Source organism: Gouania willdenowi, chromosome 24, assembly GCF_900634775.1.
Source record: "Gouania willdenowi chromosome 24, fGouWil2.1, whole genome shotgun sequence".
NCBI lineage: Eukaryota > Metazoa > Chordata > Actinopteri > Blenniiformes > Gobiesocidae > Gouania > Gouania willdenowi.
Genome location: NC_041066.1, coordinates 19,663,971 through 19,688,111, shown reverse-complemented (window position 1 = coordinate 19,688,111; position 24,141 = coordinate 19,663,971). Strand labels below are relative to the sequence as shown.

The following is a 24,141-nucleotide window of genomic DNA, read 5'->3' as shown; positions in this document are numbered from 1 at the left end:
TCAACATAGCGGCGCACAGACTGAAATGATAAAGTTGTCCCGTTTTTAAAAAGTGAATAAAACGAGTATGGTACAAAATAATGCATTTTGATCTTCTAATAACATTTCAATGGTTTTAGGCCACATTTGTAAAAACAGTGAAGGATCCCTTTAAATAACAAATAATCAGAACTAGTTTTGTTATTGACTAAAGGTTCAAACTGAATTCTAAAATCTAAAGGACCCTTTGGTGCATTTGCACGTAGCGTCACGGGGTAATGCACTCCTGTTTGAGAAACGCTGGTTGACAGTGTACAAGAAAAGGAATGATTTTCTACAGATATGTCTATATCAAATTGCTTCTCTTATTAATTAAAACACTATATACAGTACATGGGGTTTCTCTCTGCTACCGCACACTCATTAAAGAGGAGCCTATGCAGAATGTAGAGAGTAGGAGGTTTCTTCATTTATCAGTTCATCTCATAGATAAGCATCAAAGGATGTCGTTTGCAGAATTGGTATTTACCTTTGACTGACTTGAGGCATTATTAGGTTTGTAAAAAGGGTCAACCATGCTGTGTAACAGTAAAATGTACAATATCAGGCAGGAAGTTTTGGGAGTAGACTATATTTGTCATTATTTTAGCATCGGTTGCAGAAGTGCCGTAGAACATAAACTGAATATTTTCCTCACAGCGTCACTCGTAGTGTTTTCCAACATTGGGTATTTAAACCAGCACAATTACAACCTTAATATCAAAACTAGTTTTCATGCCTTTCCTTAGAAATTAAGTTCAAATTAAGTTAGCTCATCTTTGTTTAACCCTCCTATGATCCTCAAATATTACTCACATTTTGCCCTTGGGGTCATTCTGACCCCAGGAATATTTGCCTTTGTTTACAAAGTTTCTGTGTTTATTTGTTGGTAAATGATAATGAAACCATGACCTGTTCTCTAGTGCCACCATCAGGTAAAACCTTTAAATTACAATTCATTTACTAGTTTTCATCCAAATCCTTTCTAATTTGGGCAGCACATTGAGAACAATGTTATGCTTAATCATGGTTATTCCAAATTAGGAAAAGTCATACAATATAAAGCAAAAAAATAAGTGAACTATTATTTTTTGAATGATAAACACTGAATAGGGTCAAATTGACCCCAAGGATAGGAGGGTTAGAGCAGCACAATTAAAAAAATAATGTCTTTCCTGAGAAATTAAGTTGGAATTAACTCATATTTGTTTAATTTTCAGTGACAGCAATAAGCCTTGACAACGCTAGCAAAAGTAATCAAAACTCTTTCTTACTCCCATTTACTGAATGTTGTGTCATTTTTCTTTGTTGAGAGAATATTTATGATAAAGCCGTAAAATAGATAATAAATCTGTAACTTGTTTTTAGCACATCCTTCATTTTGAGCGGCCACGCGCCATCACCTGATGTGAAAAAGTATTACAGTTGTACCTTTGTATCCTAATAAATCGTTTGCACCGGCGTCACAAATTTCCCATGATTCTCTCTGATTCGCTAGTTTCCGCCTCCTTTTATGACAACTATTATTTACAACACGGCGGTAACCGTTGAGCAAAGTTACTGTATGAGTGCAGTTGTCGGGCGTTCTAACAATTCTTCTCGCAACAATGTTTTGTTTTTTAGTTTAGCTACTGTTAAACAGCGTGAAGGGCCAGAAATTGAAGGATTAAGGAATAAGGAAGGAATCCTATGAATCTGCCATTGAAGATGTGTTGTTATGTAGCTGTATACATAAGATATGGCGGATCCAAGCGAATCGGAGAGGATCATGGGATATGTGACGTCAGTTGCAAACCACCTATAGAAAGAACAAACACCTACAGACCATGTGCGTACCATGCACGCCCGCAGGATATCCTCTCCCCCTCTACGCCCAGCACACGTCCCCTACACCTCACCCCCGGACCCACCCCCTACCCACACGCTATATGGTTATCGTGACTATGTTTTGCTTATTGCTTATAAACTGAGAGGTTTTTTCTATAGTTTTTCTACTTTACTCTCAAATAGGGGATTCAGTACAAAACCTGCCTTTTTCCCCCTCACCTCTCCTTGTGTTGTGATCCCATTTCTCATCTAAAATGATCTCTCGTCGCTCTGTAACATGTGCAATGACAAAGATATTCATTCATTCATGTAAAGTATGCTAGTAAGTACCACTGAACATGCATATTTGATTATTTATTTACTTTTTCCTTATTTCATTTGAGGTTCTCCCAGCAGGAAACCTCATCAGAGGGCTAGGTTTTTGTTTTGACTCATCATATTTACATTATGTGACACACTGAGAGGGATTTGTTTGTCTTTGGCGTCACCGCCTGTCGTGTCACGCTGTTTGCCGACTTCAGTGACGGTATAAAAAGAAAAACACTGTGTATGGGTGTGTGCTATGGATTCCCCAGCAAGAACACTCATCATTTATTAACCAAGCTGCTGAAATTAAAATGAAGGAACATCAAGAGTTCACTTTAGGAAGTGACAGGAAGTCACGGTAAATGGCAAGTGTTGTATGAAAATGAATATTGCAGGAATCAATTTAAAATAAAATAAAAAAAAATACATTGGCTGAAACACAACTAAATGTGTTATACATGCTAATATAAACAGAAACTTTGTGCAACATTTAGCAACAAACCACTTTTTAAAAACGTATGTGAATTTTTGTACGTTATTTTGGCCAGATTTACAGCACTATTTGTGATACTTTTATCATTAAAACATAATGTCAATGTTAATCTAAATGTTAAATACGTTAATATTAAAGGGCTTGATTTTAAATGAGCCAATCAAAATAATTAAACAGCATGAAAAACTTAAATTAATACTAGTTCAATAACATTAGTAGAAGTAGTTTTATTTCACGAAATCCTCAACAACTCAATCAAAGAAAGTCATTTCATGAATAAATTAATTGTTCATCCATACATATTTTGTTATAGTTCAACAAGGTGTTTAGGTTTTGATAGGCCTGGGCAATACATCAAGATATTGATTTATGCGATGTAGAAAAATGCAAAATTGTCGTTTTAAATTGTTGAATATTTTTTTTTGACAGATTTTCTCAAATGTACAAGTGGAACGTATAAAATGATTTATTAAAAAGTAGAAAGTTTCCATTTGTACGGTTGCCGTACAGACAACCCCTGGTGCTATTGGTACGGTTACCGAAGTACACGTACGTAGCGTCTTAGGGTTAGGTTAGAACCCAATATATCACAACAATTTTTAGGGTTAGGTTTAGTCTTAGTCACGCAACCTAAACTAGCCAATGACTGACCTACCATGTGACCTAAACTGACCAATGAGGGGCGTTGCGTACAAATAGAATGTTGGTATATTGATATGGCAACCGTACAGAGCCACTGCTTAAAAAGTATTAGTGATTTCTTGGAGTTTTCCTTTTCTTCTGTTTAAAGGGGGACGTTTCATTGTTTTTGTCCGTGAATTTAAAATGTAAACATCATTATCTTATGTCCTTTTTTTTTTTGCTAAAGGACTTTCACTTTAGGGATTAAATTAAAACCCTGAGTGAAAGTTTAGGAAGATCTTCCAATTTTTTTCCCATTGGAGAAACTTTGGTTTCAATCGGACTGTCGCTAATTTTTCACCTCAGTGAATTTCATTTAAACTGACACAACACTGAAACGCCCTCTTTTGTCAACTCCCACATTATTTTCTCTTTGGTTTTTTTTCTTCCTCCCATTTCCCGCCTCATTTGTCATGTCTAGTGGCAGAGCCGTTCATGTCTGGGTCCTCTCTCTCTCTCTCTGGGAGATAACCTGGGTGACTGTGTGTGTGTGTGTAGATCAGAGGTGAGTCGAAGGAAGGATCTAATCCTAAAGTGTGTGTCAGTGCTTTCTCTTTACTAAACCGAGTCATGTTTCACATCCGCGATAAATAAACATCCAACTTGTTTGAAAGACGCTCACATTTTTCAGACTGGCTGAGATAAAGCGTGAAACTTATGAGGTGAGAGGAAGAAGGCAGGAGCTGTAAAATCACAAGAAAAACATACTAATATAACAGACATAGTCCCCAAAACCAGAAGGCAATTAGAGGCCTTTTAATTTGAAAGAAAATTGAAAAATTAATTACAGTTCATTTAAGTAACAGAATAGAGTGTTTTTATTCAAATAAACAGGAAGACTATCATCTTAAAAAAGCAATTATTAAATCAATTAAAACTAAAGGAGATAGCATATATATTTCATAATATGGAATTTTATTTTAAAATTTAAGTGAAGTGGGAAATTCAAATTCGAAACAGCTTCACGGGCTTGACAAACATGCTTACATTGCCAAAAAAAAAAAAAAAAAGTGTGATAGAACAATGTAAATACTAAAAGACATTAAAGACGCATCATTTACATTGCACGAAAAAAAAAAAAAAAAGTTACATTTAGAAAGTTATACTTATGCATCTATTTTAAACTCCAAATCCCATAAGTTTACATTATTCAGTGGGATCTATGAGATGGTTATAGTGTAGGGTGACAGCAGATTTTCAAAATAAACTATATGCATATGCTTTTATTTGCAATTAAAAAAATGTGACATAAATAACTTTTTCCTTCCCTTTGGATGAAATGTATTAATGCAACAACTGAACCAAATTTAGTGGCCATCAGTAAAAAAAAAAAAAAAAAGAGGTAACATAAAATTGTTGTGAATAATCAAAAAACTTGTTTTTTTTTGTCATGTTGAAGGAGAAAGCATGGGAGGAAACGAACGAGTAATGTCATCGACCAATCAGCATCGAGTTGCAAACGCGTGGAAGACTTTTGAGCTTTTTAATTGGTTCATATTGCAAGTGCTACTATGGCAACTGTTGTGATTGACAGCTCACAGTACACAGTACACGTTTTTAAGCTAAATGCGCTGCTGCTTTAAAGGTGGGCAGACACTGTGCGATTTTTGGCCCATTTTGAGCCAATTTTTGATTTGTGCGTCTCTGCTAAATTGTGTGTCATGCATTGTGTCGTATACATGGGTTCACTTGAAGTGATTCGACCAGCTCCTGATCAGCAATCGTATGGTTGTAAGAAAATCAAACATGCTTGAAATCCAGTCGCTCCTCGTGAACGTATCTCACTGTTGAAGCAGTGCCACGGACCAGTTCACCTTAAACTCTCTCACTCCGCGTACGCGAACACCACCGAACATCTGTCCAGCCAGTTCCTGGTCCATCACATTGCCACCTTTTCTTTCTTTAAGCTCTTTTTGCGAGTGTCTCTCCACTTCTGGGTTGTTCTTCTTCTGCTTCTGTTTTAATGGCAACGCTTTAGAGTTCTTCTTCTGATTTTTACATTGTATTTCCGGAAACAAGACCCCGATTTGTCGTGTCCCGAAAACCGGGACTGTCCCGGGTAAATCAGGGGGTCTGGTCACCCTAGCTGAACCTGCTAAAAGGTTAGCTTATAGCTTTTTAAAATTCTATCATGCAATAACAACAATAAATCATAGAAAAGGTCCTTCACTTGCAAACAAAGTGTCAAAGCGCTCTACGCTGATTATCACATTCACACACAGATAGCGACTTAGCTACCATGCTAGGTGCTAGCCCTCCATTAGCAGCAACTTGTGGTTCAGTGTCTTGCCGAAGGACAGTTACGGACATGAACAGCTTGGGATTCAACCACCAACTTTCAAAATCACAACTCAAGCCGCTCTACCAACTGAACCAATACCAACAGAAAACAACTTATATATAATTTTGTGTTCCAGGCGTACCTACCTAGCGCCCGTTGAGCAATGAAGATACGCACTAGCTAGCAGACCCATGACTTTAAACAGGAATAAGAAGCTCTGAAGAAGAGTGAATGAATAACTGTTTAATTCCACATGAAAACTGTTGTGGCGCTTTTGAATAGAATGAGTCAAGTTGTAGAGTTTACTGGTCAGATGCAGACACAAGGTTTATTTGGTCAAAGGTTTTTTTGAGGCAGATCGGTCTGGGATTCAGAGGTTTCCATGTGTGTGTGTCCCGCTCTCAGGGTTTTGTATGCTGCTGCTATCGCTAAGCATAACAATGAAAGAGTCTGAGAGGAGACCTTGGCAAATGTTTTCAGTGTACAATGGTATCTGGCCTGCTTAGGGCAGTTTGACCAGGAACAGGACAGATTCTGTAATCACATACAAGCCATTTCCTATTTCTCGCACCTATAAACTTGTATTTCACACTGTATGGTGGTTTTCCAATAATGGTGAGAAGATAGCTGAGTTTCTTCAGCATACTGTGGTTCTTCTGTTTTATATTTCTATCTGAAAGATAGCTTAACCTACTTTGGGAACAGGTTGTATTCAATAAATAATACAATAGTTTCTACACTTGACCTTTTACAGTATAGGGAGACAGCAGACTCCATTGTTTAACTTAGCATGAAGTAGATTTCATGATCCTAGCACACAATCCCCATCCCTCTGTGTCTTTAACTCAGCACAGCAGATAAAATTGTGCAGTTTAAGTCATCAATATTTCAGATCAGCTCAACAAAATGCAAACACTCTGCAATACATACGTAAAGGATACAGGATGGACATTCAATAAATGAAATTGGATTAATAATGAGTTAAAAACAAATGTGTGCTTTTGTCATTTGGTTTCCTTTTCTTTGGTCCTGAATTCTTTTTGTTTTAGTGTATGAGTCATCATATACGTCACAGGTTTTACATTATCAAGACAATTGGTTTGGCTTATCAAATTAGCAATGACATCATCCCAACCACGCTCATTCATTTAAGTTTGGAGAGAGAAGTTTTTCCCACAAATGATATTATCTTTAAAATCCTATTACAACCTCAGAGCATTTGTAAAGCTCTATTTTATGTGAGCGTATGACAGCCAGCTTCAGGTGTAGGCTGATGGTGATATTTATGAGCACATACTGTCAGATATCTGAACAAATGTCCAGGAAGGCACATTTGTCTTTGGTAAAGATGCAATCTTTCTTTAGCCAGATTCTCCCTCCCTAGAAAAAAGCTTTCTGGTGTTTTTCTGTCTGACCTTTTGAGGTCCCGCCATCCCTCGCTCATCTCCTCTTTGATCAACATCTACAGACGGTGCACACCCTGTTCCTGTTTGATGTCAGCTGTGTAAGGGGAAATTAAACTGTTGATGGAATCGTCTTTACTGGGGAAAAATGAGCAGGAAGAGAGTCTCCTCATCACAGACGGGAACCTCTGCAAACACATGGTGACGCAGGGGAAAGACAGGACTTCACTGATATTTTTAGACCCTAATTTCAGAAGAAAGTTACCTGGGGTCTTAGTTTCCTGAATTTTACTTTTGTTCCTTCAAATTTGCACCAAATAAAGAGAATATGTAACTATATGTAGGTGTTTTATTGACCCTATAATGCCAAACGTATCATATTTGATGCATTATATTCTCAACATTAGTGGTTCTCAAACTTGTTGGCTCAAGTTCCCCCTTTCTCTCATTTCTGAATCCAAGTACCGGTACCCCCTTTGTCCGACGACAACATTTTTCTATAGAGCATAGTGATGGAACGAACGAGTGATAACACTTTTTAAAAGAATCTCATTCTGTAAATAAGTGGAAAGAAACAGCATTTAATGCAATGGATACCAATATTTTTTTGGAACATTTTGACATGAATTGTTTAATATAACTGCATTTTAGTTGAACTTTATGTATATTTGACAAAGTGAAAGTATAGACCGTTGTTTAAGATTGTGTGTTGCCATTTAAAAATTTATTTTAACTTTTCCGAAATCTTCCCGACCCCAAAGTTGAAAAACACTGAGGTGGGTGGGACCAAGACTGACACTTGATTTGGTAGTTTTCCACTAATAAACATTACAAAACCCCATGTTTTTAATGCTTTAATTCGTTAATTTTCCACTCTCTCTCAAGTACCCCCTGTAATGCCATTGCGTACCCCAAGGGGTACACGTACCTCCATTTGAGGAACATTGATCTTCATGATCTGTGTGATGTTTTTTTTTTTTTTTTTAAAGTAAACTAAATAAATGTTTAAATTGCATAACCAACATGGGAAACAGGCAAAGATGGAAGCACTTTACGGGCTATTCTACCCATGTACAGTATACAGTGAGACATTTTCAGGCCGACCACCATGTAAAATAAAAAGTTTGGGTTCTACAAAATGAGGAAAAATAAGTGAAATGTATGCTATAAAAAACACGTTATAGAAAATATGAAAATATATAACATGTTGTAGACTTTACCATGCCAGTTTCATTGGTGGATATCGCAATGTTGCATGAAAATAGCATAAAAAAAAGTTCTTATGTATGGAATACCTATTTGTTGACATGTTGGTTATTTATTATGTTTTTATTGAAAAAAAAAAAAAAAATATATATATATATATATATATATTTATATACATTAAAAAAAAAATGTCATTTTCAGTCATTTTCTACCACCTTTGGAGGCGTTTCCCACTTTGACCTTGGGGTTTCCAGCCCATACTCTACACAGATGTTCCTGAACACTATGCCAGCCACTTGGTTATGGCGCTCCATGTAAGCTTTCCCTGCCAGCATCTTACACCCTGCAGTTATGTGCTGGATTGTCTCAGGGGCCTCTTTGCACAGTCTACACCTGGGGTCTTGTCTGGTGTGGTAGATCTGGGCCTCTATTGCTCTGGTGCTCAAGGTCTGCTCCTGTGTCAGCCATGATGAGTGCCTCTGTGCTGTCCTTCAGTCCAGCTCTGTCTAGCCATTGGTATGATTTCCTGATATCCGCCACTTCAGTTATGTTTCGGTGGTACATCCCATGTAGGGGCTTGTCCTCCCATGACGGAACCTCCAGCACCTCATCTTCTGTTCCCCATTGTCTGAGACATTCACTGAGTACGTCATCTGTTGGAGCCTTGTCCTTGATGTACTTATGGATCTTGGATGTTTCATCCTGGAAAGTGGCTCTCACGCTCATTAGTCCTCGGCCTCCTTCCTTATGGCTAGTGTACAGTCTCAGGGTGTATATATATATATACACATATATGTGCATTTAAACCAGATGTATCAAATATGATACAAATTAAAACTCAATGTTTTTTTGGTTGTTCATAGGGACCAATAAAGGCTCATTGGGGGTTTTCTGTCAATCATCTAATGATTCAGGCTTTGTAAGATTTGTGTTTGTTCATGAGCACTTTTTGGGTGCATAGTGTTCCCCTTTGTTCTCAGGCACACGCACACACACACACACACTTCTACGTGAGTGATGTGATGGACAGACACCCAGACTAAAGCATAACCACTGAGTCTCACAAATGGCTCAAAGTCAGATTAATCTGAGGTAAAAAGATAACAATCTGACAGACACATTAGGAGATGGTGATGAGTCGGATTATCAAAAAAAACAAACCTGATGTGTTTTTTTAAATCTCCAGAAATGAGTTTGTTGTCTTATGTTCATGGACAAAATATTTTCATTTAAATGTTCACCTGCACTACTGCACTATTATCTTATTATTATTATTGTATTTTTATTTTATTTCATTATTATTATTATTATTATTATTATTATTATTAATATTATCATCTTGTTATTTTTATTTAGTTTGCACATATTAGTCAACTACTCTTATATTTATGTTTATACTTCTTTTTTTTTAATTTATTTTTCTTTATTCTAGTTGATTGTTATTATTTAATGTTACACTATCTGAGAGAGCACAGGTCACCAAAACAAATTCCTCGTGTGTATTCATACACTCTTGGTCAATAAAGTTGATTCTGATTCTGATGTTTTGACTGAGAATGTGTCTGTTTAAGGCACATATTTTAAACTCAAGGCCTGGGGGCCAAATCCGGCCCTTTAGACCATCCAATTCGGCCCGCAGGAGAAAGTTAAGACAAAAAGGAATAAAAATAAATAAATTATTGTCTAAATTACCAAATAATTCAGTTGTAGATATCTCAGCTCAGATATCTAAATACACATATTCAATGAAACTCCACAATATTTGGAGGATCGCAATTTACTCGTGCTTTTTTCACATTACTGCAGTCATTCTAAATCTGAAATTGTTCAAAGAACTACATAATTTTCCTAAATTAAATAAGAAATTGGTCACAAAATCAATGAAATTGAAAAGAGAAAATCATGCAGGAATCTGGATATTGCTGGTGCTTTACATACAGTACTTTATGTATCATTTGTAAGGCGTGAAAAGTACAAACTAGGGGACATTAATTGTCTGTTTCTCATCTAAAACCTGGGACCCACTTAAAATCAAACTACTTCATATTTGGCCCCTGAACGAAAATGAGTTTGACACCCCTGGTTGAAGGGTTTACTTTGATAAACATACAAGTCTGAGATCTTTGTGTTGTTGATTACTTTCTATTAACAGTTTTCCTTGAAATGTTGAATGACACAACAGCTAAATGTAATGCATACCAGGTGGCACCTCTCCATGGTATAAACATATATTGCTTAGTTAATTTCCAGTAATTATTCATCAACTTCTATTTCAACAACAACAGCAGTCTTAAATTGTAGTATTTACATCAGCTGAAAACAAATGAGGGAAGTTCATGTAGTGGTCATGAGTCAGTTGAGTAGTTTGTAGGAATCCAAGTGTTTATGTTTACGACCCCCTTAACGCTTTAATCAGGAGCTGGAAGTGTAACCAAAGTAGTGTTATTGATAGACTCTTGTTCCACTTGTGATATTTTAGTCAAAGTATCTTAATTTGGCATATGTTGTTGTAAAAATGTAAGAGTGACTGCCCTCTTAGGGTTGGAACCTGACTATTACAATACTTTTGCTATTGGCTGAGAATGGGCATAATCGTAATCTACATTGAATTACCTTTGAAACGATATATCACATGACTATGTTCCCATAAATTTGGAAATGGGGGGTGGGCCCCAGGGCTCATTTAAAAAAAAAAAAAAAAAACCTGGGGTTCAGTTACTCTTTATGTCGCTGCAACATATGAAGGAAGTTAAACAACATTAAAAAAAAAAAAAAAGAATTACCTTATGATTAAAACATAGGATTTGAAAAGCGGGAACAGAAACACAATTAACCTAAAGGGAAAAATATGAGTGTAAACCTTGCCCAAACTGAACAACAGTAGGTTGGATGCTGAGTCAACCCCACATAGATCTTTCACACCCAACATAAAACCTCTAAACCACAAAAAACTGACCCCATGTATCAAAATACACAATAAAAACAGACCTAGCATTAATCTTCAGTCCAAACTAAAATAACAAACTTACAGCCTGTTGAGAAGTTTGAAGGTCTGCCGCTGCTGCTGCTGGTTTCCTTTCAAACACTTCCTGCTTCCTCTCCACCTGATTGCTGATGTGAATCAGGTGTTCAGCTCAGAAAGGAAGAAGGAAACACAGGTTGAAACCCAAGCTGTGTTTCCATTACCCTTGGAAATGTGCAAAATCTGGATAGTGCAATAAAAACTGGTAATGGAAACACCTGAATTAAAAAAAAAAAACACTCAAATATCGCTAAAAAGTTTTTACTCTTTCATGAGGATGAATTTCAGAAGTTTCAATATTGGAATGTGTTGCAAAAGCTCTGTGGAAACACTCTTCACGGGATGAGATTTTCTGGGAGTTACTAGGCACATGCCCAAAACAACCTTCAATGGAAACACATTCAAAAAGCAATTATGCTTCGTTGACATTTAAAAATATCGCTTTTATTTCGCAAAAATCTGTAATGGAAACCCAGAATCAGAAGGTTTAAAAACTTTTTACTCTTCAAAGAAATTCTTATAAAGCCTCAACCCTGCTGCTCATTGCCACAGTCCAGTCCATTCATTTACTCTTTTTAAATATAACTATGATCAGCACTGGCAGAACTAAATAGGTTTTATCCTGTTTAGTCGTCTGATACCAAAGTTCTACTGGGGGGGGTGTTATGTATTGTGTGTATCAGAGCTGAGGACACATCTGTGCCTAATGAACTCCAGCTGTCTATCTAGAAAGTTGGATGAATGTTGCGACTGCAGTCCATGGTCTCCATCCGCTTCATATTCACAACTAGATGTATACACAAGTTACAGAGAACTGACAAAAACAGGTAAAGCCTCTTGCAACATGGAAGAGGAGAGCGATGCATTTAAGTCTTTGTAAAAGGGGGGACCCCAAAATGTTACGTGGTCCATGGATTAGAGGTTAGATTTTAGGCCCGAGTCCAAGCCCAACCCGAAATTTGGGTTGAGATGTCACGCATTAGAGTCGGGTTAGGGTTGGGTCGGGCTTCAAGATTTTTTTTTAAATTGTTTTTTAAAATTTTTTAAAATGATAGTAAAAAAATAAATAAATAAACATTTAAAGATGATTAATTTAATACAAATACTTATCAAGTCCAGTCGTATTTAACTGGACTAAAGTTCGCACTACATCTGTCGTTTTTATTTGTCTTGTGAGTTTGAAACCTGGCAAGTAGAAGCAGCTCATTGGTGACTAGAGCTTCTGAGAGAACCTCACATGGTCCATACAGGCTTCAAGGGGCCCATGTTGGTCACCCCTGCCTGAACCACACTAGATCCCTCCACATAACCCAAAAAATGCCAACATAGCTCCAAAGGTGTCATCATTTTAGCAAACAACGGCCTTCATGACACCTTATTCATGCTAACGACAGATAATGACAGCGTAATGTTACCACTTATACTAACAGAATGATGAAGCCTGTGTTCAGGAAGAGAAACACACTAAATATATAATATATTTATCTTGTAATCGAAGAGAAATAATCATGTGAAAACATTTACAGTAAAACCTCCGGCCATGAGGATCAGGGTCTGCATTCCAGAGTCTCTGGGCATTGGTGCGATGACCGTCTGACTGTATATAAGGTCCAGTGAGTCATTCAGTTAACAGGAAGCACAATGGCTATTGAACCAAACTGTGCCTATGGAGCTGATTCCTGACTGTAGGTGATGTGAAAGCTGCCCTAATGACAAGGACAACCGTGTCCAGCACAACCAAGGACTTTCCTTTGGTCCGATTCGACCACGTCGAGCCACGCTGAGAACATGAGACATCTAACTCACTCCGAGTTCTATAATTTATGACAATAATAAGCTGTGATTCATACATTTCAGATAGCAGCACCAAATTGGCATAAGTGACAATGGAGACAATGTCCCCAGAGTGTACACGTTGTCCAGACAGACAGATATGCGTGAGAATGGCCATTAATGGGTTTATCTTATTCTGCATGTTCTCCTTCCACAGCTTCATTTTCATGCATTCTGATGTTTCTCTCCTTCAGAAGTACAGGAACTAGTCTATGGCTGGCAGTGTATATGTGTAAAATACATATGCCTATAGAAAATTACCATGGATGTTATTATTATAAGGGTGGTGTGAGTCCACTTCTATATAGTTTTGGATACATGTGGAGAAATTCACACGTTATGCATCACAGTAACTTATTTCTGTGACGTAATTTTGTTGACTAAAAGTTTTTGTTAGTTTTCGCCGTCATTTTTAAGCGACAATAACTACACTATAAATATGTCAAGGTTTCATTTATTCAGATAACTTTTTTCGGGAAATTCACTTCAATCTCCCTAAAGATTAAAGTAAATTTCAAAGTAAATTAACAGAAAAAAGTTGTCTGAATAAATGAAACCTTGACATTTTATTTCAAAAAAGAAGACAAAATGAACTTGCTGGAATTAATAACTACACAACTACACTATGACCAATTCTTTAAAAAAAAACATCTTAACAAAAACTACATTGTCATCAACTAAACAAAAACAAAACTATAATTTCCTCACATGGGACAAAATCCAATCAGAATCAGATTGAACGCATTGATCACAATAAATCTGTCTGTGTGTATTTACAAATATTAATATCATCCATCAGGTTAATCAATGGGAATTTAAGCTTCAAAAAATGCTTCAATTACTCTTATCCTGTATATTTTATTGGACCAAATCTGTAACAGATTTAGTTGACTAAAATAATAATTAATAATTGAAAGAATCCCAATGACTATAACTACGTAGTATTTCAGTCAAAAGACTATGACTGAAACTAAAATAAAATTTGCTGTCAAAATGAACACAGGATATGACATTACTTGCTAGACCAGGGGTCTCAATAAAGACAATACAGTGTATAAAATTCTATTATTCTACACAGTTAAAATAATATTGAATAATTTTACGAGTAAATGGATTTGAAGGGCTACAAATAATAACTTGAATTTGATAACACACATGATCATGTCGTTCAACACATGCTAATTGCTAATTTCTTGCCACATATCAAGCATGAATATTTAGCAGGCATGATGGCAGTTAAATAAATCTTTCCACACGCAAATACAATCTCTATTTTTTTCCATAATAGTCTTTTTGTTATTTTAGTTATCTTACCAGGGATTTAAAATGTAAGGTTAGCCACAGGTGGAGGAAAGTTGATAGTCTGTAGAAAGGTTGTAGGAGGTGAAGTAGGAAGATGGCAGTTATTGCATAATGTGATTCATTTATAGGTTAACACATTGGTTTATCATAATGTATTTGAAGGTAAGATGTCATTAATCATCAATACCCTCTGTAAGAAATAACAATTCATTATTTTAATCTATTTTTTAAAGCTATAGGGAGCCATTGCAAAAGAGTCAAAGAGCCACATGAGGCTCCAGAGCCGCAGGTTGCAGACCCCTGTGCTAGACAATGGCAGACTTTACACAATCCCACTATGCAAATCAGTTAAATATACTGTCTCCATATAATCACATATAGCAAACTGACATATTCATCCGCACACACTGAGTGAGTCATCTCCCTCTATTCTGTTCATCGCATGACCGAGCATGCCCAGTCAGAGTGTGACTCAAAGACAAGATTCGATGCTGGATTCCAGTCTCACACGCTGCTCAATTTATTTATTATTTAATAACAGGATACACTGAGCTTTTTAGTCTGTGTGTGTCAGAGGCTCATCCTGTCTGTCAGTCCCACTTTGTTTGTTGACGTTCACCATGTTTTAAGATGTGTGTGTGTGTGTGTGGTATTCTCATTCACAACAGTTCACTTATCTCTGATTTCCCGCTCTTTTAAAAACTGCCTATAAAATCCTATTTAACTTTCTCCCAAAATAGACTGAACATGATTGTATTTTTCCACTGCGCAAAATCCTCTCATTCACTATTCTATTCAATTATTTCCTACTTTATTTTAGAAAGTGTTTAATCGTACAGTTGCTATACGGACAACCCCCGCTGCTACTGTTACGTCTACCGAAGTACACGTACGAGGGTTAGGGTAAGGTTTAAGTTATAACCCTATATCGCAACAACTTTTAGGGTTAGGGTTAGGCTTACGGTTAAGTTTGTCATGTGACCTAAACTGGCCAATCAGGGGTGCTGCGTACGGATAGAATGTTGGTAAATTGATGCAGCAACTGTACGGATAGCCACTGCCTTTATTTCATAATGTATAAATGTTGTGGTTTTTTGCACGAGAGTTGATTTCACAAACTGTCGCAATGAGATGTTAGAAAAAGAGAATTTGTAAAGTAACACTTTGCACTTCCGTTAAAAAGATGATACACAAGTGGAATTCGGCATCACTGGTAAACAAACGACTTCCGCGTAAAAAATTCCAGCAAGATTATATTTGAATAATATGTTATGGTTTCATCTATTTAAACAACGGCTCCTCAGTTGTCTGAATAGATGAAACCTTAACATATTATTTTCAAAAAGACAAACAGAATTTTGCTGGAATTATTAGGTGGAAGTTGAGGGAACTTCAAAGGAGACATCAAAGTGATCAGCAGAAGCCTATGAATAAAACTGGCAGTTGACAGTCAAAACATGTCAGGAGATCAAAGTGGATTTCCTGAAAAAAGTTATCTGAATAAATTAAACCTGAACATATCGTTCAATAAGAACTTGCTGGAAGTATAACACGGAAGTCAATAAAACATCAAAGCGATCAGCAGAAGCCTATGAAGAAGACTGGCAGTTGACAGTTGAAACATGTCAGATTTCCTGAAAAAAGTTATCTGAATAAATTAAACCTTAACATATTTAACAGATGACTTTCTAGTACAGAATCTTATTGTATTTTACAATTACATATCCTAACTGTGTGGAATATACAGTATAAGACAATATGATAAGTGAATCGTCATAAATATGTAACCAAAAAAAAAAAGAAAATAAAGATAATGGGCTTCCCAGTATATTAGATTAATTTTCATTAGTTGGATTATTTCCGGCACAAAACACAAAGATAGGGTTAATCTTTGCACTTTTCTCCTACAACTCTTAGATCAAAGACTTTAAAAAATGTTGCAGATTTTTTTTTTTTTTTTTTAATCCCACTTTGGGTGTGTTGCACTCCTAAAAAATTTTCTAATTTAAAAAATCCCGAGTGGAAAGTTTATCTTGTGGACACATTTAGCTCACACTGCCTTCTAGTGGTGCACTTACAGTCAAAGTCATATATAGTGAAATGGGTGGTATCAACATGTGAACGTGTAATCTGACTGTTGGAGCTGAAGGTTCTTTTTTAAATTCAAATCTAAAGTAATAAAGTAATCACCTGCGCAGTGGGTAACAGAGTCTAAAAACTTTCATTTAAATGCATTTTCATAGTATTTATAAATATTTTATCCATATACTTTATTATTCTTCCAATGCGCTCAAGCTACTCCACCATTTTACAACCAATTTCAACAAGTAATGTAATCAAAATATTCAGAAAATTCAGGACATCTCTGCTAAGAGTTTTTTTTAAAAAAAATAGCTCGGTTACAGGTAACGCTATGTTAATGCAAGGTTATTGTTAATGCTATTGCTAGGCTAATGCTAGGTTAAAGTTAATGCCAGGATAACGCTATTGCTAGACCAGTGTTGATGCTAGGCTAATGCAAGGTTAAAGTTAATGCTAAGGTAATGGTATTGCTAAGTTAGTGCTGATGCTATTGCTAAGTTGATTTTAATGCTAGAATGATGACAATGCTAGGTTAATGCTTATGCCATTGCTGGGTTATTGTCAATGCTAGGCTATTGCTAGGTTTATGTTATTGCTAGGCTAATGCTAAGGTAATGAAATGGCTAGGCTAATACTATTGCTAATGCTAGGCTAAAGCTAGGTTAGAGAAATAGATACTTTATTAATCCCATGTTAATGCTAAACTAATTCTAGCTACGGTAATACCAATACTAGCAAATGCTAAGCTAATGCAGTACAACACGGGCCAGCACCTGCATCTTCACTTGCATTTCCTTCAGGAAATGCAAATACTGTAGTTGTAATACATCAAGAATGAAGCATGTGCTTTTGGCCTGCTTTGTGGCAGCGGGTAAAACTGATTTTACACATTAGTTCAAGCATTAAAGGGGAAACAGAAAACATGGAGAATATGTAGCATTCCATGTTTGTTATTCAATTTTCTAACCTATATTTTACTCTTCTTACCAAAGCGCAAAACTTGAATTTTCTGCAGATAAAATTGAGAAAACCCAAAGTAATTCAAAAAACACTTTATCATGCGTTAAATACATAAACATTCAATACAAAACAAGTCCATTTTGGTTCAATGAATCCACAACCCTGGAGCAATCCTTTTTAGGATCTAAAAATTCCTCTGAATAAAGCCTGTTTATGAACATAAAACAATCAGTCCTTCTTTTCTCTTTTTTCTCTGCGGGCTTTCCTTTTCAGCTGAAGTGTCTTCAGTTCTGTCATAGTGGAAAACGTCCTGTAAACCCACACGGCCTGTGAAACACAAGGAAACACATCAGACGTGAGGATTTTATGAGATACCGTAGCATCAGGTAGGTATTATGTTTGATAATAGACAATTTGTAAAGCAGGAAGTTAAAAATCAAATAAAATACCACAATGGTCATCGCGTTAAGCAGGAGAGGGATGGAGAAGACCAGCGATATAAACATGCCCTTGGAATCAAAGTACTGGAAGTTTGAAAACGACCTGTGGGAAAAAGATCAAAGTCAATCAGCACGTACATGGAGCAGGGTTGGCGTCAATTATATTTCTAATTGTGTAATTGACTTTGTAATTGTCATGGAAATTCTATAAAAAGTTTTAATTACAATCTAATTAAACGCAAAGTCTCACCTCCAGTTCATGGCTGCCAGCTCATTCAGATACTCTGCACTGGAAACCAGGCCAACTGTAGAGAGTCAAGATCAGACGGCGAGAACAAAAAAAGCTCAGACAGCATCATCATCATCATCATCACGTTCCCCAACATCCACAAGCAGCCACAGACGCCTTAAATGCTGACACCACATCACACCGATCAAAGATACCGGATTTGAAGATTGTCCAAGTATCATCACATGGCTCGTACTAATACCTGATTAGTAAAACTTCAAAGGAACACTTTTCCAATAAAAAAATGTGCATAAAAGAACCAATAATCCAGGATTTGTCAACACGTCATGAGGAAAAGGAACTGAAAACTACACCACACAGTCAATTTGACTTCACTTTATATAAATCAGGGATTGAATTGCTTGATTTTAATCTGCTGAGAAAAGTTTGATAACCAAAAATACATTAATAAATGTTATTTCTATCCTGAAATTTAACACTGGTGACAGAATACAGGGTTTTTAAACCTTGGGTTGGAACCCCATATGGGATCGTCTGAAAACACATGACACTTTCTTTTTTTTATTTAAAAACAAAATATCTGTATTCAATACTAATACAAAGTTAAAAAAAAATACAGTATAACAAACATGATCAAAAATGTATTCTAAAAAGAAAATGTGTTTGGGGTTGCCAGAAATTCTTGATAGCAAAATGATGGAATTGGTCTCATCTGATGAGTCATTTTTATTAACATCACGTGTAGAAATATATTGAATGGAGGAACATATGGGATCAGGATCTTCTAGGAATGAAGCCAAGGCAGTCGAATGAGGATAGGGCTATAAACCAAAACTCATATCTCAATATTTTGTCTCAAAGAGGCGATATACGATATAAATGTTGATCTTTTTCTTCGGTTACGGTTAGAATTAGTTAGTCCATAACGTAGGCTAAGGTTAGGCTTAGTTAGTCCGTAGTGTAGTTGACGTATTAATACAAATGAAAGTACAAGTGCGTAGTATCTCATTGGCCAGTTTAGGTCACATGGTGCTCCTACCACGTTACTTAAACTGGCCAATGAGGGGCATTGTGTACGGATAAAATGCCGGTATATTGATACGAGTTACTTATCGATAGCCACTGCCTTTATTAACAGTTGCACAATATGTGGACAGCACGTGTGAGTGAGTTCTGTAGTGTGGCTTGTTTAGGGGAAGGCCTCAGCAATCCATCTGTGCTTTTTATGCTGTTCTAAGAAGCAGTGAAAGCAGAGACTCCTAAAATGAGTATTTTATTTTAAAAAAAAATTAAAAAAAAGCCATAAAATAAAAAAAATATACAAAGATATAGGAGATATTGTACTTTTCAATATCGACAAAATAGAAATCTTGATTTTTCTTGAATCTCCATATATTGCCCAGCTCTGGTAGAGGCAATGTTACCATTTAAAGGACTTCTTCAGAAGTCTTAGTGGCTTAGGAAGCAAGAAGGCTGAAACAGGTGTCCTTAATGTAATGGCTGATTAGTGTAAGATAACTATTTGGTAGATTGAAAAACAATGCAGTTTAAGTGATAATTATCTACACGTACCAATAGTCAGGAAGTGACAGATCTGAGCTCTATAGTATCTGCAGGTCACCGCAGTCACCAACAAACACACACAGTGGAACATAATGAGCCCGATGAGCCACGGCTCGGACCACTGCACCTGTAAACCAGGAAACCACATTAGCAGCGACAGCTAAGCTAACACAACACAAAAGCTAACACAACACAAAACCCTCAGTCTGCAGCGCTAAACGCCTCTACCGGGAGTTAAACGTTAACTTACAGACATGAGAAACGTCCATATCGATGTTATTCTCAAGTTACTAAACGCGTCAATGGGGATAGCGCTGATATTTTTGGCTTTCTGGCTCTCCATTCTCACAAAACAGCTTCTTATTAAAAGGCAGGAAGTAGGCTGAAGCGGAGTCGCATCTTAACTGCGTCACAGCGACAACAAGAGCGCATGCGCATGTCGTACCATCTGTCAGCATGACAGGGATTTTTTTTTTTTTTTTTTACATTTTATTGTTGATTTAATGTTTTTGTTGATTATTAAACGCTGTTGTAACTTTTAATCACGTTGCATTGCTTTGTGTATGACATGCACTACAGAAATAATAATAATGATTGATAAAATTCAGCATTTTTGAATGATTAATTTGGAGTTTGGAGATAAAACAGCACTTTTTCTTTATTCCATTGGAAGTTTTGTGTCACAAATTCAGGAAAAAATTGTGTTTACTGTTTTATTGGTGCAGATATATCTCATATCTATAGCTGCTCTGTAATTGTATTTATTGATATCGAAGTTTAAATAATTCCCGTTTGGCTCATGTGCATGAATTGTTATTTGAAGGTGATTGTAGTTGGGAATAATTGTATTATATTTCGGCAAATTCATAGTACTTTTTGAATATCCAAGTAGAATCTTACTGACAGTATAAAATTCTCTCCATTAGTGAATCTTGACACAATGTGCTTCGTTATGTCTGAGAAGCCATTCTGGTCACATGCAAATGAGTGATTCTTCAAACAAATAATTATGCTCCACCACTTTGTGGATTCTTAACATCACATTACATTTTCTCATGCTTTCTTCAGTCGTTAAATTTTAATTTAAAACACATCTTCCCCTTGAATGCAAATTAAAACTACTTTGCGTGAAAAAAAAAAGTGTTGGAAACAAAAACAAATGCTTTGTGCATCACATTTAAAAAAACAAAACAAACTATTTTTTTATTTAATCATTATACAAGACATTGGTATAACATTCTAAACTTCAAGATTCAAACCCTCAACACCAATAAAAAGCAAATGAGGCCTTTTTGTTGCACAGTAATAAACAAAAGCATAACTGACATTTAATTCTTCAATTTCAAACACATTTTATATACACACACAGGCACAAATGCCAACATATGGAAGTGTATGGTTGACAATTTATTTTCAAATAAGGAAATATTGTTGGTAAGCCCTTCGTCAGTGTAAAATATTGTGCAAGCCGTCCAGTTTAAACCCAGAGTGAAGAGGATCCATCCAGCCCAGCTCAGGTCCTGTTTCTTCCTCGGTGAACATCAGTAACTAACGTAGCTGCTGCCGTTACAGGGGTGGAGTAGCCCAGAGCAAAGTTATACAGACCAAGCATCAAACATTTCCATGTGACACGCAACGCTTTGCCCACATTCTGGAAGACAAAAATAAGATTTGCATACATTATATCAGTTAGATTACGCAACACTGACATCTAAATTAGAAATGTATTATAATCAACAAATAATGTGAAAATACAGAGGCTGCATACATGAGTCAACCAGTTTAAGTAACATTAAAAATAGAGACAAAGGTGAGCTTTCTTTAAAAATATTTACTTGGGAACAGATCAATGATGAGAAAATGTAGTCAAAGCAACTCTAACAGTGCAGCTGTTGTTGGATGTAACCAGTAGGAACCAGTAGGTCATGGGTATTATAAGTATATCTGGGATATCTCTCCATTAGCGGGTTTCGCCAAACCAAACATTCTCCGTCAGAGAGCACCTGCACTACGAAACAGGATATCAATATGTTCACTTAAGCAAGGTGATTTCAGCCTGGCGATGTGATGCGTTTCTATTCAGGTAGTCCTTCTCAATTTATCACACTGGGACGAGAGCACATTGTTTCACTGTAGTATGTTCCTGCTGATGCTGTCAGCATCATTATAGCGTATGTATGAATAAATTAAATGACTTGATTTGTCCGTGCATACAGAGAGTATTCGACACAGGCTTCATCAGCTAACTGTAAATCAGTCCATAAGATGTAAATCTATATCTTTCCTAAAGGATGTCATCAGCAAATTAAAGACTGCATTTATCCATTAATAATCTTTCTTTCCTAAATGTAGCTGTCAGATCTGCACCAACCAGGATCTTCTAACAACGGGCAACTCATTTTTCAAGAGAACAGATTGGTCAGGAGGTGGGACTTTTGTCCTCGCTCAGATCTTATCCACTTCATAAGGTCTCAACCAGGTTAGTCATGCAGCCTAAGTTACCATGGTGATTTAACCCGGTATGATGTTAACCAGCATCGTAATACAGGACAAACTGAATAAATCCTGAAAGTTAGCGCGATAAGAGGAAATCCAGCTTCGTAGAACAGGCCCATGAAGAGAGCGGTCATAATAATTTGGTTAAACTATGTCCGTTTGTAAAATGTTGTTGATTCAGTACAACTGTATTATAGGATCATGAGGAAAATTTTGTAGGGGACAATTCAGGGACCATAAGTGGACTAAAATAATCCGTGTTAAAATTGTATATGAGGTGCCTCAGAACAATGGTCCAGCAGGAACCATAGAGGTAAACACAACTATTGTCTCCAATGTCCTGTAGAGGATACAGTAGTTTTCAACGTCAATGGATTGAACTCCAAAAATAGAAAAGGGCTAATTTATCTATTCGAGATCACAAACTATAACTAAAGATCAATACTTAAAACAAAAACATGTTAGCTCTGACTTGTTAATCTGATATAATCTCACACATATTTACTTTTTGTCACTTTCAATTTAAAGAAAACACACGAGTACTCACTGATGTTTTTAACTGCTTTTTAAAGACATTAATTGTGATCTGAGGAAAAATACTCCATCAGCCCCTTATAATATACATTCACTGGTCTGTATATCGTAAATTAAATACATACTTTAATTATAATTTGCACTTTTGTGGGATTTTTTTCCTCAGAAATTGACGGTTCATATCGACTTTCCAAACAATTACATTCAGTTTGATTTATAGAGCCTACCCCATCTCCAACCCCCCCAAAAAACTGATTGTTGGCAACGTAAACTGTCAAAAGTCCAACACACACAACAATAAAAAATATATATATATTGAAGCATCATAATTACAGCTTGATTACCTTAATGACACTAACCTTTTTCACTTTTTTGTACTTTTCCTTTTTCTTTCTCCTTTTCTCTTCTTTTTCCTCATCGTCCATGAGTAGCTCATATTTCTCAGGCTGAAAGGCAAACTGTAATTCTCTGTGTCGTTTCCCATTGTGTCCACTATTGTCTTGCTGGGTTTCCTCTAAGGAAGTCTGTTCCAAACAGTCCACATGTCGCTCATACTTTGCTGCGCTCATTCTCAAAGTGTGGCCTGATTCCACGGCTGCGTTTCTGTCCAACAGCCTCGACGTTTGAAAAAGTTTGGGCTTCATGTCGTCAATAAGTTACAGCTCTGCCAGTTGTGACAAAGGGCAGCAAAAGGTTCCCATGGGGGGTCATCAGGTAAAGATGTCCGCTTGGGTTTAGTGCATGAGTGGAGGAGCATTCCAAACGTCAGCCAAAGCCCCCTCCACCAAGGCAGAGAGCCCTTAAAGGAGTAAATCCATCCCCCTCACAAGACTGACCCCAGCATGGCAGATTCCAAGAACGTTTTCATAAAAACAGTTTGAACGCACGCACAAAAAAGGTGGATATGTCAGCGTTAACACCCACAATAAGAGGGGAATTTCATTTCCACTCTTTGTTCTTTGATCCTTTCAGCTTCAGAGATTTATCTGGAAAAGTTTCAAACATGTTTACAACTGCTTGCATTAATCTCTGCTAGTATCCGAATTAAAATCCACATGATGACCATAATCAAACAGCATCATTTCTTTACTGTTCCACAATATGTTATTTGTATACCAAGAAAATATTACACAAGCTGGGTCATTTCAACATATTTTCAGGATATTCCATGCACTTCGGTCTCAAAAAATTCTGAAATTTTTACCAAGTGTTCCTTAACAATTCAATAGGTACACTGTAAATGTTTAGTTTGATTAGATTAATACTTTTAGAAATAGGAACAATCCAGTGAGGGGTGTGTTGATTTTGGAATTACAGACGGACACGTTTCTGGTGGAGGTTTTGAACCCGCCAGAACAGAGAAGAACAAGAAGAAGACATTGAAACACGTATGAAAGTAAGTGAAAGTTGATTAGGATACTCTTGTATTTTTCATATTAGGCAA

General features: G+C 36.5%; 2 protein-coding genes across 2 annotated transcripts; both read right to left on the bottom strand.

Annotated features, from left to right (window-relative positions):
* Positions 1-17,491: 17,491 nt before the first annotated feature.
* Positions 17,492-20,065, bottom strand: tmem18 (transmembrane protein 18). The gene is made up of 5 exons (XM_028439854.1): positions 19,918-20,065; positions 19,677-19,794; positions 18,105-18,159; positions 17,864-17,957; positions 17,492-17,741 (listed from the first exon to the last, which is right to left on the bottom strand). The coding sequence occupies exons 1-5, from the start codon at positions 20,008-20,010 to the stop codon at positions 17,643-17,645; spliced, it is 459 nt and encodes a 152-aa protein (XP_028295655.1). The 5' UTR covers positions 20,011-20,065; the 3' UTR covers positions 17,492-17,642.
* A 1,006-nt stretch (positions 20,066-21,071) lies between these two features.
* Positions 21,072-24,132, bottom strand: LOC114457925 (uncharacterized protein C1orf115-like). The gene is made up of 2 exons (XM_028440072.1): positions 23,057-24,132; positions 21,072-21,318 (listed from the first exon to the last, which is right to left on the bottom strand). The coding sequence occupies exons 1-2, from the start codon at positions 23,339-23,341 to the stop codon at positions 21,181-21,183; spliced, it is 423 nt and encodes a 140-aa protein (XP_028295873.1). The 5' UTR covers positions 23,342-24,132; the 3' UTR covers positions 21,072-21,180.
* Between the last annotated feature and the right edge of the window lie 9 nt (positions 24,133-24,141).